Source organism: Arvicanthis niloticus, chromosome 1 (genome assembly GCF_011762505.2).
Source record: "Arvicanthis niloticus isolate mArvNil1 chromosome 1, mArvNil1.pat.X, whole genome shotgun sequence".
In the NCBI taxonomy this organism is placed as follows: Eukaryota; Metazoa; Chordata; class Mammalia; order Rodentia; family Muridae; genus Arvicanthis; species Arvicanthis niloticus.
Genome location: NC_047658.1, coordinates 7,097,757 through 7,112,766, shown reverse-complemented (window position 1 = coordinate 7,112,766; position 15,010 = coordinate 7,097,757). Strand labels below are relative to the sequence as shown.

At 50.5% G+C, this 15,010-nt stretch overlaps 1 protein-coding gene across 2 annotated transcripts in view; it reads left to right on the top strand.

The window, feature by feature from the left end:
- Acp7 (acid phosphatase 7, tartrate resistant (putative)) overlaps positions 1-13,476 on the top strand; it is a 28,224-nt gene extending 14,748 nt beyond the window's left edge. The window contains exons 5-13 of one of the 2 annotated variants that reach the window (XM_034512383.2): positions 1,001-1,124; positions 1,354-1,416; positions 1,512-1,626; positions 1,700-1,807; positions 1,894-1,951; positions 2,026-2,093; positions 2,202-2,273; positions 5,900-6,037; positions 9,816-13,476. In XM_034512383.2, the coding sequence (XP_034368274.1) occupies positions 1,001-1,124; positions 1,354-1,416; positions 1,512-1,626; positions 1,700-1,807; positions 1,894-1,951; positions 2,026-2,093; positions 2,202-2,273; positions 5,900-6,037; positions 9,816-9,881 (812 nt within the window). In that variant the 3' untranslated portion in view covers positions 9,882-13,476. Of the gene's footprint in view, positions 1-1,000; positions 1,125-1,353; positions 1,417-1,511; positions 1,627-1,699; positions 1,808-1,893; positions 1,952-2,025; positions 2,094-2,201; positions 2,282-5,899; positions 6,038-9,815 lie in introns of those variants that run through there. The other variant, XM_076930744.1, reaches the window with a different exon arrangement.
- The last annotated feature ends 1,534 nt before the right edge of the window (positions 13,477-15,010 follow it).

Sequence of the window (15,010 nt, the reverse complement as noted above, 5' to 3'; positions counted from 1 at the left end):
TTCTATTTTTTGTTATTGTTTTTAGAGGCGAGGCTCATTCAGAGTACACAGAAATGTTATAATAAATTAAGATGAGTGGGCATGCTAACATGTGTCTGTGATCCCGGCAGTGGATAGGCTGAGGCAGGAGAGTTGTCCAGAATTCGATACCAGCCTGAACAGCTTAGTGGGAGCTTTAAAATAAAACAAAACAAAACAAAACAATGACAACAACAAGGGCTATGAGTGTGGCTCAGTGGTACAGCCCCTGCCTAGAATCCCCCAGTGAGGGGCTGGGGGCGTGGCTCAGTGGTAGAGCCCCTGCCTAGAATCCCCCAGTGAGGGGCTGGGGGCGTGGCTCAGTGGTAGAGCCCCTGCCTAGAATCCCCCAGTGAGGGGCTGGGGGTGTGGCTCAGTGGTAGAGCCCCTGCCTAGAATCCCCCAGTGAGAGGCTGGGGGCGTGGCTCAGTGGTAGAGCACCTGCCTAGAATCCCCCAGTGAGGGGCTGGGGGCGTGGCTCAGTGGTAGAGCCCCTGCCTAGAATCCCCCAGTGAGAGGCTGGGGGCGTGGCTCAGTGGTAGAGCACCTGCCTAGAATCCCCCAGTGAGGGGCTGGGGGCGTGGCTCAGTGGTAGAGCCCCTGTCTAGAATCCCCCAGTGAGGGGCTGGGGGTGTGGCTCAGTGGTAGAGCCTCTGCCTAGAATCCCCAGTGAGGGAGGGGCTGGGGCGTGGCTCAGTGGTAGAGCCTCTGCCTAGAATCCCCCAGTGAGGGGCTGGGGGTGTGGCTCAGAAGTCTAACATTCAGAATATCCTGGGTTCAATATCTAGCTACAACAACAACAACAACAAAAAGCCTAACAAAATCATCATCAAACTAGACCTAGCTGTGTTGTTCTGGAAGCAAAGAAGATGTAGAGACAGGCTCCTAGAAGGTCTGAGGTAGGGATCAGGACCCACTAGGTCTTGATCCTAGATGAAGCAGGGCCTGGCCCTCACTCTCTCCCATCCCTACTACCCTCCAGGAGACTTTGCCTACAACATGGACCAGGACAATGCTCGAGTTGGGGACAGATTCATGAGGCTCATTGAACCCCTTGCTGCCAACCTGCCATACATGACGTGCCCTGGGAATCATGAACAGCGCTAGTGAGTATGGAGGGCTGCAGGGGTGGGCGAGGACCAGATTAGTGAAAAAATCGGGTCCTTGTTGGAGTCTCACTTAAGTCTCTCATGCTGCAGTGCCTCGTCTGTGGTAGAAAACGGAGAGATAGTGTGTGGGCTGGGAGCCAGGCTGTGGCCTGAAAATTGAGAGATAGGAAAAGGCGGCTGCATCCAGCTCCTTTACTCCTTGCTGTTTATATTTCACCCTTTCCAGCAATTTCTCTAACTACAAGGCTCGCTTCAGCATGCCAGGGGACAATGAAGGCTTGTGGTACAGGTAATGTGGAAGGTGCTGGGAGGCTGGACGGACTCCCCTGATGGACAGATGATGCAGTCTTCTGATCTCTGACATTTGCCCTTTGACCCCTGTAGCTGGGACCTGGGTCCTGCCCATATCATCTCGTTCTCCACTGAGGTATATTTCTTTCTCCACTATGGCCGTCACCTGGTTGAGAAGCAGTTCCGTTGGCTGGAGAATGACCTCCAGGTAGGCCCAGGTGTGAGCCCCGCTCCGGTCTCTCAGCCCCCGTTACCCCCCTCACTCTGGTCTTTTTCTCTAGAAAGCCAATAAGAATCGGGTGGCCCGACCATGGATCATCACGATGGGCCATCGGCCTATGTACTGTTCCAATGCGGATCTGGATGACTGCACCAGGCACGAAAGCAGGGTGAGGCCCCTTTCCTGGGCGGCAGTGAGACTTGGTGGGAGGATGGGTTCAGGTTTCTCCTCACCTCCCCCTCCTCATCCCACCAGGTCCGCAAAGGCCTCCAGGGCAAGTTGTTTGGGCTAGAAGACCTTTTCCATAAATACGGTGAGTGATCCTGAGGGGTCCCCTGCCCCACCTCTCTCCACCCAGGAGCCTGCTCATCTCTCTCTCTGCCTTAGGTGTGGATCTGGAGTTCTGGGCTCACGAACATTCCTACGAACGACTATGGCCAATTTACAACTACCAGGTGAGGGCCAAGGAAGACTCAGGACCAAGAATGGTGGATGTTCATGCTGTCAGACCCTCCCCAGGGCTGACCCGCTGTGACCCACCACCACTCGGCCTTTTTCTCTAGGTACTTAACGGCAGCCAGGAGAGGCCCTACACCAACCCTCGAGGCCCAGTTCACATCATCACAGGATCTGCGGTGAGCAGGTGGGAAGGGACTAGGTATGCAAGGCATGATGGTGACAACCACCATTGCATGCTGAGCTGGGAGACTGGGTGTTGCTGATGGGCACCAAGGCTAGGTTAGGAAACATGATGGGAAGACAACAGTGGTTGGAAGCCTTGTGTGGTGGTACATGCTTGTAACGCCAGTATTCAGGAAGACAGGAAGACAGAAGACTGCCCTGAGTTCAAGGCCACAGGGTGAATTCTGGGCCAGCCTGGGCTACCCAGGTGTAATAAGCTGTGAGACCTTCCTTATCTCAAAAAACTAAACTGTACCAGAAAGATGTCTCAGTGAGTAATTGTACTCGGTGCCATGCCTGGTGACCTGAGTTCAATTCCCAGGACTCAAATGTGGAAAGACACACACACACACACACACACACACACACACACACACAATCATAATCATTACTCTTGGCACTTGGGAAGTGGAAGCAGGAGGGTCAGGAATTCAAGGTCATCCTTGGCTACATAGCAGATTTGAGACCCTGGGACTTACATGAGACTCAGGATGAACAATGAGCTGGAGAGAGGCTGGGGGTTAAGAGTGCCTGTGCTCTGCAGAGGACCAGGCTTCAGTTCCCAGCACCTACTTCAGGTAGTTGTGAGCTGACTAGGATATACACATATGAGGGAGAGAGAGAGAGAGACAGACAGACAGACAGACAGACAGACAGACAGACAGACACAAACAGATAGGCAGGGTACAAGCAAGCAAACAATTATGTTTTGGGGTTCATTCACTGTAAAGTTTTCTTTTTTTTCTCATAATACATGGTCTCTCCATGTAGCCCAAGATAGCCTCAACCTCTGTCTCATCCTCCCAAGTTCTAGCATTACAGATGTGTACCCAGCTTGCCTGGTTGGGAACTACTTTTGTAAATTGACTTTTTGTTCATTTTTTGAGACAGATAGGGTCTCACTATGCAGCCCTGGCTGGCCTGGAACTCACTATGTAGACCAGGCTGGCCTCAAACAAAGAGATCTACTTGCCTCAGCTTCCACAGTGCTGGGATTAAAGGCGTATACCACTAGGCTCGGCTTTAAGCTGATTTTTACAAATAATTAAAACTACAGTTAAAATCATACAGATCAAAAACAAAGCAGCACAGAGGGCAGTAGAAGCGCAGCTGTGCCCACGCCCCTCCTCTGTCTTGCTTTCAGTCTTATGCCCCCCTTTTTTGCCCCCTTTAAGGAAATGTTTTGTATCAATGTGTTTATTGTCATATATATATACTATATATATAATATATATTATATATATATGACATATGATTGATACCCCTGTGTCAGGGACCACTCTGCCAAATGTTGGAACCCGCACTGCCAAAAGCTTGGGGGCCAAAATTGTTAGAGCCCACACTGCCCCAAGCTTTGGGGGCTAAATTGTCCCAGCTCGTACTGCTGCTTCAGCCCGGGGATCAGGGTTCAGCAAGAGAGAGAGTGAGGGCAGACTCGAAGAATGGAGACCAGACAGAGTGCGATTCAGTCCCGTTTATACTCAAGTCTCTCTTCTTCTCTCTTTCCAAGTCCCTCGTTCCTAGTCCAAGTCCCAAGTCTGGAGTTCCTAGTCCCTACTGCCTCCAAGTTCCAAGTTTCCAGTCCCAAGTTTCCTATCTCCCCTTCTGTCTGCCTCTTGCCTTTTATAAGTCTCACTTATTAAGTCACACCTTTAAGTCACGACTTTAAGTCACACACACCCAAGGGAAAATCCTGGGTATATAAAACAAGATGTTATCAGACTGTGCTCAGCTGCTGTAGGCTGTTGTAAACAAGTCTCTTGTCAGGGTATATGGCTCAAGATGGCTGCAAGGATGATAGCCGCCTTCTGTCGGCTCCGCACACACCCACACACATGTAACAGCATGTGTGTAGCAGTTGGAGGACAGTTTGCAGGAATCAGTTCTCTCCTTCTACCATGCAGTCTGGACTCGGGATCCTTAGGCTTGGTGACAAATATCTTTATCCACAAAGCCACCTCACCAGCCCATCCTTCTTAAATCCTTTGTATGCCCTTTAAGATTGTTCCCTACACACACAAGAGTAATTGTCTAGACAGAGACATTATTGAATCACCCACTTAATAAAAATGGCTTAAGTCGCCCTTCACAGCCCACCGGGTTTTAACATCGGCCTGCATCAGCATTACTTTGAAAACTTTCATTTTATTTGATCAGTTTTGCTATTATTTTTGCTTTGGGTTGTCCTGAGGCTCACTGAGCAACACTGAGGCAAAGTGTTGCTATGTAGCCAAGGCTGGCCTCAGGTTCACCAGGAAGTGGGTAATCCCACTCGTGTCAGTAAATTACTCCTCCTAATGCAGGCTGGAAATTGGGAATTTTTTTTAGGTGCCTCATTTTCTCTGGCATTTCTTGCCTTGTTACCCTAACTACCCTAGGCACTGGTTTTTATTTAATTCACTAACTAATCCTGAGACCTACTTATGTGCTCTACGCTGGTCTCAAACTTGATGTCTAGTTACTATATAGTTCAAATTGACACTTTTGACTTGAGATTCTTAATTAAAGTTTTATTTATCATTTTATTTTATATGTGTGGGTGTTTTGCCTATGTGTGTGTATGCATGCCCTGAGCATTCAACACTTGAGGAGTTCAGAATAGGGTATTGGAACCTCTAAAACTGGAGTTATAGACTGCTGTGAGCTGCCGTGTGTGTGTGTGTGTGTGTGTGTGTGTGTGTGTGTGTGTGTGTGTGTGTGTGTTGGAAACAAAGCCCAGGTCCTCTTAACCACAAGCCCCTGACTTTGAACTTCTGATCCTTCTGCCTCCACCTCTGAGGGGTTGCTATTGAAAGACATGTGTTACCGTGCAGGGTTTTGTGTTGTGCTGGGGTTGAACTTAGGGTGCTGTGCTTGCTGGATGAGCATTTTATCAACTGAGCTACAATCCCTGCCCAGGGATTTTTTTTTTTTGTCTCTGTTTTCTTTCTTTCTTTCCTTCTTCCTTCCTTCCTTTCTTTTTCTTTTTTTCTTTTTTCTTTGTTTTATTGTGTTTGTTTCTTTGTTTGTTTGGTTGGGTTTTTTGTTTGTTTGTGGCTGGAGAGACAACTGTGGGTGCTGGGAACCAAACTCTTATATTTTTGGTTGTGAGCCTAGCCTTTAATGGCTGAGCCATCTCTCCAGCCCAGGTCTCTGTTTTTTCACTTATTTGTTTATTTTTGTGTGTGGGTGCACATGTGCCAGGGTTGGTACGTGGACACACATGCCGGGGTTGGTACGTGGACATCAGAGGACACCATGCTAGAATGGTTCTGTACTTTCACCATTTGGCTTCTGGGGAGCAAACTTGTGTTGTTAGGCTTGGAAGTAAGTACCTTTATCTGCTGGGCCCTCTTATCAGTTCCCAGTTTATTTTCAAGACAGGGTCTCACTCTGTAACTCAGGTTGGTCAGGACCTGACTGTGTAGACCAAGCTGGCCTTGAACTTGGTGATCCTCTTGTAACAACCTCCCAACTTCTGGGATTGAAGGTTTGCAGCCGTGTTGTAACCGGCATTTTCTTAGAGGTCACAGGGGCCTGGCCTGAAATGTGTTCTTTTTGCTGTGTGTCCCGCATTTGTCTGACTATCTGTCTTCCACAGGGCTGTGAAGAGCTGCTGACTCCCTTTGTCAGGAAGCCCAGACCGTGGAGCGCCGTGCGTGTGAAGGAGTATGGCTACACTCGGTTGCACATCCTCAATGGTACCCACTTGCACATCCAGCAGGTGTCTGATGACCAGGTCTGTTGAGGGCTTACGGGGTTACAAACTGCACAGCTTAGTTCAGGGTATGTGGGAACTGAGTGGTCAAAATCTTGGACTCGAAAGTACATCATGCTGGTCATGAGAGCATGACCTTTAATCCCAGAACTTGAGAGGCAAAGGCACGCAGATCTGTGAGTCAGCCTGGTCTACAAAGCAAGGTCCATGAGAGCCAGGATTAAGCAGAGAAACAAAACAAACAAAAAATGGTGTGGTGGTGCATAGCTAAATCCCCATCACTTGAGAAACTGAGGTGGAGGAACTAGGGTCATAGCTCAGGGGTAGAGCCCCTGCCTAGAATCCCCCAGTGAGGGACTGGGGGCGTGGCTCAGTGGTAGAGCCCCTGCCTAGAATCCCCCAGTGAGGAGCTGGGGGCGTGGCTCAGGGGTAGAGTCCCTGCCTAGAATCCCCCAGTGAGGGGCTGGGGGCGTGGCTCAGGGGTAGAGCCCCTGCCTAGAATCCCCCAGTGAGGGACTGGGGGCGTGGCTCAGTGGTAGAGCCCCTGCCTAGAATCCCCCAGTGAGGAGCTGGGGGCGTGGCTCAGGGGTAGAGTCCCTGCCTAGAATCCCCCAGTGAGGGTCTGGGGGCATGGCTCAGTGGTAGAGCCCCTGTCTAGAATCCCCCAGTGAGGGGCTGGGGGTGTGGCTCAGTGGTAGAGCCCCTGCCTAGAATCCCCCAGTGAGGAGCTGGGGGCGTGGCTCAGTGGTAGAGCCCCTGGGTAGAATCCCCCAGTCAGGGACTGGGGGCGTGGCTCAGTGGTAGAGCCCCTGCCTAGAATCCCCCAGTGAGGGGCTGGAGGTGTGGCTCAGTGGTAGAGCCCCTGCCTAGAATCCCCCAGTGAGGGGCTGGGGGCGTGGCTCAGTGGTAGAGCCCCTGCCTAGAATCCCCCAGTGAGGGGCTGGGGGCGTGGCTCAGTGGTAGAGCCCCTGCCTAGAATCCCCCAGTGAGGGACTGGGGGCGTGGCTCAGTGGTAGAGCCCCTGCCTAGAATCCCCCAGTGAGGAGCTGGGGGCGTGGCTCAGGGGTAGAGTCCCTGCCTAGAATCCCCCAGTGAGGGGCTGGGGGCGTGGCTCAGGGGTAGAGCCCCTGCCTAGAATCCCCCAGTGAGGGACTGGGGGCGTGGCTCAGTGGTAGAGCCCCTGCCTAGAATCCCCCAGTGAGGAGCTGGGGGCGTGGCTCAGGGGTAGAGTCCCTGCCTAGAATCCCCCAGTGAGGGGCTGGGGGCATGGCTCAGTGGTAGAGCCCCTGCCTAGAATCCCCCAGTGAGGGGCTGGGGGTGTGGCTCAGTGGTAGAGCCCCTGCCTAGAATCCCCCAGTGAGGAGCTGGGGGCGTGGCTCAGTGGTAGAGCCCCTGGGTAGAATCCCCCAGTAAGGGACTGGGGGCGTGGCTCAGTGGTAGAGCCCCTGCCTAGAATCCCCCAGTGAGGGGCTGGAGGTGTGGCTCAGTGGTAGAGCCCCTGCCTAGAATCCCCCAGTGAGGGGCTGGGGGCGTGGCTCAGTGGTAGAGCCCTGCCTAGAATCCCCCAGTGAGGGCTGAGAGCATGCCTAACATGTGTGAGGCCCTAGGTCTGAAAAAGAACAACACAACAAACAAAATAAAGAGTCAGGAGGTTGAGGCCATAGGGCCTAGACTTCAAGGCCAGCTTGGCTACATAGGGTGACCATGAGTTCAAAAGAAAAAAAAATTCACTTTAAAATTGGAAGCCTGGGTTCAAATCCTGCCTGTGCTTGTTCTTCAGTGTTCATATCTGTGAAACGGGGTCAACCATGGCTTCTAATACACAGGGTGACATGGTCATGTAACAACAGCCATAAAGGACAGAGAACAGAACCTGGCAGTAGAAAGCCAGATAAGCAGAGGCAGGCGGATTTCTGAGTTCGAGGCCAGCCTGGTCTACAGAGTGAGTTCCAGGACAGCCAAGGCTATACAGAGAAACCCTGTCTCGAAAAACGGGGGGAAAAAAAAGGAAGCCAGATAAGTGTTTGTCACTTTGAAGCAAGAGAAAGATCAGCTGGCTCATGGGAGTGAGGCAGATGCATGTACCGTGGACCCGAAGAATAACAGTCCAGTTTGTGTGTATGTCTCTGTGCATATGGAGACCAAAAGAGGGTACTTGATTGATTCTCTCTGTCACTCTTGCCGAACATGAGGCTAAGCTGCCAGTCAGCAAACCCCAGTGTCCCCAGTGTCCTCCTGTCTCTCTTGGAGACCACATTACAGACACTCACAGGAAAACAGGCTTTTCACTTGGGTGCTGAGACCCCAAATCTAAACTTCATGATGACGGAGCAAATGCTCCTAACCCTTGAGCCACCTCTCTAGTCCCAAGCCTGGCTTTTGTGTGGCGCTGGGGATCTGAACTCAGGCCCTTGTGCTTGACCAGAAAGATCTTTATGTACAGAACCTTTCTCCAGCTCCTCACTGTGCTTATTGTTGTTGTTATTATTATTATCATTATTATTATTATTATAGCAAGCTAGGACCAAGCTAGGTGTGGTAGTGTACTTACTTACAAGGCAGGAGGATCAGAATATAAATTCAAGATCAGCCTGGACTTCACAGCTAGACATTGTCTCAAAAACAACAAAATAAAATAAAAGTTAGAGTTTAGTAACACTACTGTGTGTGCTCCAGGCACGGGTTGGGTTGCCTTGTACTGTGTAAGCCGTTTACCCTCAGTGTGATCCCCACAGGGACGGGTTTCTTTCTGTTTCATAGATGAAACAGAGAGGGGAGTGATTTTTCCCAGGGTCACACAGGTTCCAGACAGCAGAGCTGTAATCTGACCCACAGACCACACTCTCGACACATGCAATCATCATTTCTGAGCAGCGTGTGTGCACATACGTGCTTGCAGGTTTCCGTTACCCTTGTCTCTGTGGTCACAGTGGCCCCAAAGCTAGCTCACTGTTCCTCTAATCTACATAACAAGGCAGCTGAGCAGAAGGTCATGAGCATAAGGCAGGACAGATGCTGAGTGCGCTGGAGTGCAGGCTCTTGAGGGCACATTCCGGATGAGGCAGTGTGCCTCTCCATGTGTCGGGCGATTGCCCATCAAACATGGTGTTCCCGACTCGCTCCTCAGCAACACATAAATGGGGGCTCGCACCCGTAAGCCCAACGCCTAAGCAAGTAGAGGGGGTATCCCAAGTCATCTGGGGTACATACTGAATTCAAGGGCAGCCATAGTACGTGAAACTCTGTCTTAAAACTAAAACCAAAACCAACCAATCAAACAAAAAAAACCCATCCCTTAGAAATAGCAGGTTATTACTGTCTCGGGCGGGAAGTTAAGATTCATATTCTTACAAAGCCCAGGCTGAGCCCTAAGTGCTGGCAGGCATTACAGGTATGTGCTTGTACTATATATACCACGGACACCACGACTCCTGGCTTTGTCTTGGCTTTTCTTTTCTCTTTTGTTGGAGGCGGGGGTGGGGGGGAAGTGGTAGGTCTGAGACAGGGTCTCTCTATGTAGCCCTGGCTATCCTGGAACTTTCTCTGTAGCACAGACTAGCTTCAAACTCACAAGAGAGCCACCTGCCCCTGCCTCCTGAGTACTAGAATGAAAGGTGTGACCCTCCACACAGGGTCCTCATCTGCACTTTTCAAATAAGGAAAACTGAGGCCCAGAGAGATGTGAGAACTCATCCAAGGTCATCCACCCTCAGAGGCAGCAATGGGATTTGAATTGGGCCTGCTGGCCCCACAGGCCAGGCTTTCCTTTCTCACTGCTTCCCACTTCTGACCTTCACAGGATGGGAAGATTGTGGATGACGTCTGGGTGGTTAGACCTCTGCTTGGCCGGATGATGTACCACTAAGACCGGGGTGTCCCTCATGAAGACACTTTGCTGCTGTGACCAGGCAGTACCTTGGCCTGGGGAGAGAGTCAGGGCAGGATCCCACTCCCTCACCATCCAGAAGCCTGAGGGTACAGCCTTGAGAGAGGCCAGACGGTTCTTGCCTCCTGGAGAGGTGGGAGCCCGGGCTGGCTGGAGAGGGAGGGCAGGTATGTGGGCACCAGCAGGGCTGACTGCCAGCATAGCCACGCCCTCCGGCATCACTCTGACAGGGCCAAGGACTCAAAAGCCTCAGAATAAAGAGGCTTACAGCTGTGGCTCCCTTGACACAAACTTCCACTCAGGCCATCTGTCCCTTTGTCCCCTCCTGAAGGGTGTCCTGCTGAGATCAGCAAGGTGGGTACAGCCTTCACGACCGACCGACCAACCAGGCTTGCCAGCAAGTTACTCCTCGTTCTCTCTGCCTTTGCATCTAGTCCCTTGCCTGGCGTCTGTGCTGATAGCCCACAGTGTGCTGTTCAGTGTCCCTTTATGCCTCTACTTCCCAGCCTGCACCATCTTCTCCAGGAGGAGAGGGTAGAGCAAAGCTGACACAGATATGCTACGCTCTCCCCTCAAGGTACCTCTCTTCTTCTTCCTTTTACATATCCTACCATGATTTGTTGAGCAACTATTATGGGCTGGGCTAGACCAAGACCTCTCTCCTTGTAGTGTGGATGTGGAATCGAGAACTTGAATGGCAACATGCTTACAGGGAGAAGGGCTCAGGGATAAAGAAGGAAGAACAGTGACAGTTTTGCCAGGAGACAGCTGACACTTGACACAGGTGACACAGGAAAGGCGTCCCAGAGCTCAACCAGAGCAAAGGCCCTGAGGCAGAGCTGCACTTTCCCCATTGGCTAAGGCAGCTGCTGTGGCTGTCACAGAAAAACAATGAAGGGGAAAGGGAAGAGGACAGAGCAGCTTACTGGAGCCTTCTAGGCTACCAGGAAGACTTCAGATGGAGCCATGCGATGCCTGACCCCAGCAGACTCTTGGCCCCTTGGGTCACCTCACAGCTGTTCTCCCATTGTGCCGATTACTGCGTTTTTCAGCCTCCTCAGGTCTAAGTCTCACTTGCCTGTCACTAAATCCAAGGCTCATGGACTTTGTGGAAGTTTCTGGAACTCATCACGTACTTTACCTGTGCAAAACCATTGCCCATGCTGACCTTTCTGATTCACTCTCTGCAGCGCCTCCAGGTTGGAAGCTCCCTGCCTCCTCTACTGTAGACAGGTCTTCATGTAGTCCAGCCCGGCCTTCGACTCCCTGTGTGTCTGAGGATGTCTTCCCTTCACCTCCCAGTTGCTAGGATTCCAGGCGTTCACTCCCGTGCCTGACTTGGGGCTGACACCTTTTATACCTATGTTTCCTTCCCATTGTTCCCTCCTCATAGCCTTCCCCGATAAGTCCTGTTGTGATCCAGGTCTCTGGGGCTTCATCTACTACAGCCCCCAAAGCCATCACTGTCTACCTTATTCACCAGTCATTGTGTCCTTCCTGGGCTCAGGATTCTGTGATGGTGACCAGTGGCATTTTGTTTCCACTTGAGTCTATCACTCCATCTAATCCTCCTGGGGTCCTTGGTGTTTCCTCTCCCCAGCTCCACACATTCTAGGTCATTGTTACTCTGGGATGGGTGTCTCTCAGTCTCCTATCAGTGCTAAGGAGGACAGGGCCTAAAGTAACCCAGAACAGCAGAGGCCCTAGGAAGGTTATCACATGCCAAGCTCTGACTTGGCCATGTCAGGGACAGCGATGAATCAGAAAGAGAAACCAGGTCACCCAACCCAAATGATGCATAAGAATAGAATGCTGACTGGCGAAGTCATGTTGAGGAGGGCCAACTCAAGCCTGTGGACCCACAGAACTGATGAGGTACCACAGGGTGAGGGACCACAGGATGAGGGAACCACAGGATGAGGGACCACAGGGTGAGGGACCACAGGGTGAGGGACCACAGGATGAGGGACCACAGGGTGAGGGACCACAGAATAAGGTATCACGGGATGAGGGACCACAGGATGAGGGACCACAGGGTGAGAGAACCACAGGAAGAGGAACCACAGGATGAGGGACCACAGGGTGAGGGACCACAGGGTGAGAGACCACAGGATGAGGTACCACAGAATAAGGTATCACAGAATAAGGTATCACAGGATGAGGGAGACCACAGGATGAGGGACCCCACAGGGTGAGGGACCACAGGATGCCACTGTGCAGGCTGTGGACCTGCCTGGCAGGGAGAGTCCACAGAGGGCAAGCAGGCAGCACCACTTCCTGTGTGACAACGACTGCAAGTCATGGTCCTCCGTGAACCTGTTTCTTCATCTGTATGTAGAGGAGGAGCCTGTGGGAGGCAGCCTCGAACAGAATTAAAAGCTCATCCCCAAACTGAATTTTTCTCCTCTCTTCTCCCTTCTCCCCTCCCCTCTCCTTGTTTTACTTCCTTCTTTTCAATGCCAAATCCTGTTTCTTCTCCTAGACCAAATCACTGACAAACCTCCAATTTCCATTTTTTTTTTCTTTTGTCACGACAAGTGACATATTTGCTACCTTCCCCACAGGCTGGCCTTGATCTAGTGACCTTCTTGTCCCAGCCTCTCCCGTGATAGAATTACAAGCATATGCCATTATTCCTGGCTGCCCTTTTTTGTTGTTAAGTTTTTATTTATTTTTATTTTATGTGTACGAGTGTTTTTCTTACATGTCTATCTACGCATTTTCTTACATATATATCTTACATGTGCAGTATGAACCTGCCTGGTGCTCATGGAGGCCAGGAAAGGGTGTCAGATTCCCCTGGGACTGGAGGTACAGATTGTTGTGAACCACCCCGTCCGTGGGTGCTGGGAACTGAACCTGGGTCCTCTCTCCAGCCCACTATCTGCCTTTTTTATTTATTTTTGTTTTGTATTATTTCAGTTTGCGGATACAGGGTCTCACTGTGTATCCCAAGGTAACCACAATCAAGCACTGGTGTGACAGGCCACGCACCACACCACCATACCTGTCTCAGGACACATACATGCTTACCATGTACACATATTCTTATCTGTTCTATGTCAGCTTTAGAGTGGGAACTCCAGGAACCACAAGGATTTCTTGGATTCTGTTGCTTCCCCATCCCTGGTCACTGTTGCGTAGTTAGGAGCCCAGTGCATACTGCTGGGTATCTGAATAAGGAAACCAGAAGGGACGCTTCCATGTTTAGCCCAGCCTGTCACTCCAGAGTCTCATACAGAACAGGCTTGTGCTCCAGGTGACTCACAGAAAAGCCAGCTATGGGACCACAGCCTGGTGAGAGGGAGACCCACACCCAGGAGGTCACGCTGCCATATCTGGTCTATGTGTCCTGCACGGGAGACCCTGAGGTTTTGGAAGGAATCGCTGAGCATGGAAATGTTATCGAGAGCCTCAGGAGAGTGTGTGACCTGTTTTTCCTGCTCGCCGAAGTGAACATGGCTGCGTTACCATCTCTATTGTGCTTTCCTTTCATTTTTAAAAATAAGCTTTAACTTGGGGAATGGTTCTCACAGAAAACTGGAAAGATAAAAGAGTTCCCACAGGAATCTCATGCCCGGCTTTCTTTTATGATTAAAATCTCATATGATAGTACATTTGTTTGTGGTTTCATTGTTTGGTGGTTTGGGAGCCTCTTTAAAAAGATTTGTTTTTTATCTTCTGTGTATGAGGGTTTGGCCTGCATGTATGTCTGTGTACCACATACAAGCAGATCCCCTGGAACTTGACTCATAGACAGTTTGAAAGTGCCAAGTGGGTGCTGGGACTCGAACCTAGGGCCTCTGGAGGAGCAGCAATTCTCTTAACCACTGAGCCAACTCTTCAGTGCAGGATTGTTATTTCTTTCTTTATCTCCATGAAGAATATCACGGGAATTTTTATGGGGATTGCACTGAGTCTGTAGATTACCTTCTGTAATATGTGCATTTTCTGCATTTCCGCAATGGGCCAATCCGTGCACTCGGACGTCCCTCCGCCTCCTCACCCCATTGTTTTCCTCCTTCAGTGTCTTCAAAGGTTTCTTTGTAAATAATTTTCACACATTTATTCCTGGTTATTATTTTTTTTCTTGAGGCCATTGTGAATAGGATTGTTTGCCTGATTTCTTTGTCAAAAATGTTCAATATTAGGGCCAGAGATGGAACAGATGACCTGAGTTCAGTTCCCAGAACTCACATGATGGCTCACAACCTCCTGTAACTCAAACTTTAGGGCATCCAGTGCCCTCTTTTGGCCACTAGGGACTCCTGCACTTGCACGCATGCATACACTTATTAGACTGTCTAGTTACATCTCCATAGTAACATTAAGAAGGATTTGTAATTGAAAAAAGATACACCTATGAATGTGTCTATGTGTGTAAGTGCTCTTAACCACTGAGCCAGCTCTCCAGCACCTGCCCCTCTCCCTGCTCCCTGCCCACGCTTATTTGCTTTATTTTTATGTTTGTCTGTGTGAGTGAGTGCCAACTGTGTGAGCAGGTGCCAGAGGTCAGAACAGGGAGTCAAATTCCCCCTGAGCAGGAGTTACAGGAGTCGCAAGATGCTGGAAAGACAACTGGAATCCTCTACGAGAACAGTGCATGCTCACAACTGCCAGGCCACTCTTATCCAGAAACAGCATTTGTATCTCCTCCCCTCAAAAGCAAGAAGCTGCAGCTGACAAAACACCATCCGTTACATTTCAGGGTCTAACAGTATAGATTTCACACTCCCCTTCCTCTCTTGGACCGCCTTCCCTGCAAGGCTGTGACATAAAGAGGTGAGGGGCATTGGCCCACTTGCACTCCACACTCCAACAGTTGACCTGATCACTAACACGGCACCTAAATGACCAACTTGAGCAACTGCCGTGGATAGAAGCACTGGATGGAGGGATGAGTCCCATACTATTGATTAGTGTATATAAATAGAAAAAAATGAAGCAGGGTGTGGTGACTTATGACTGCAATCCCAGCACTCCTGAGATGGAGGCAGGGGGATCATTATGTTCTAGGCTGAGACTATAGGGAGATTCACCGTTTTGTTTCTCATGTAGCTCAGGCTGGCCACGAGTTCACAATATAGCTGAGGATGAACTTGAACTTA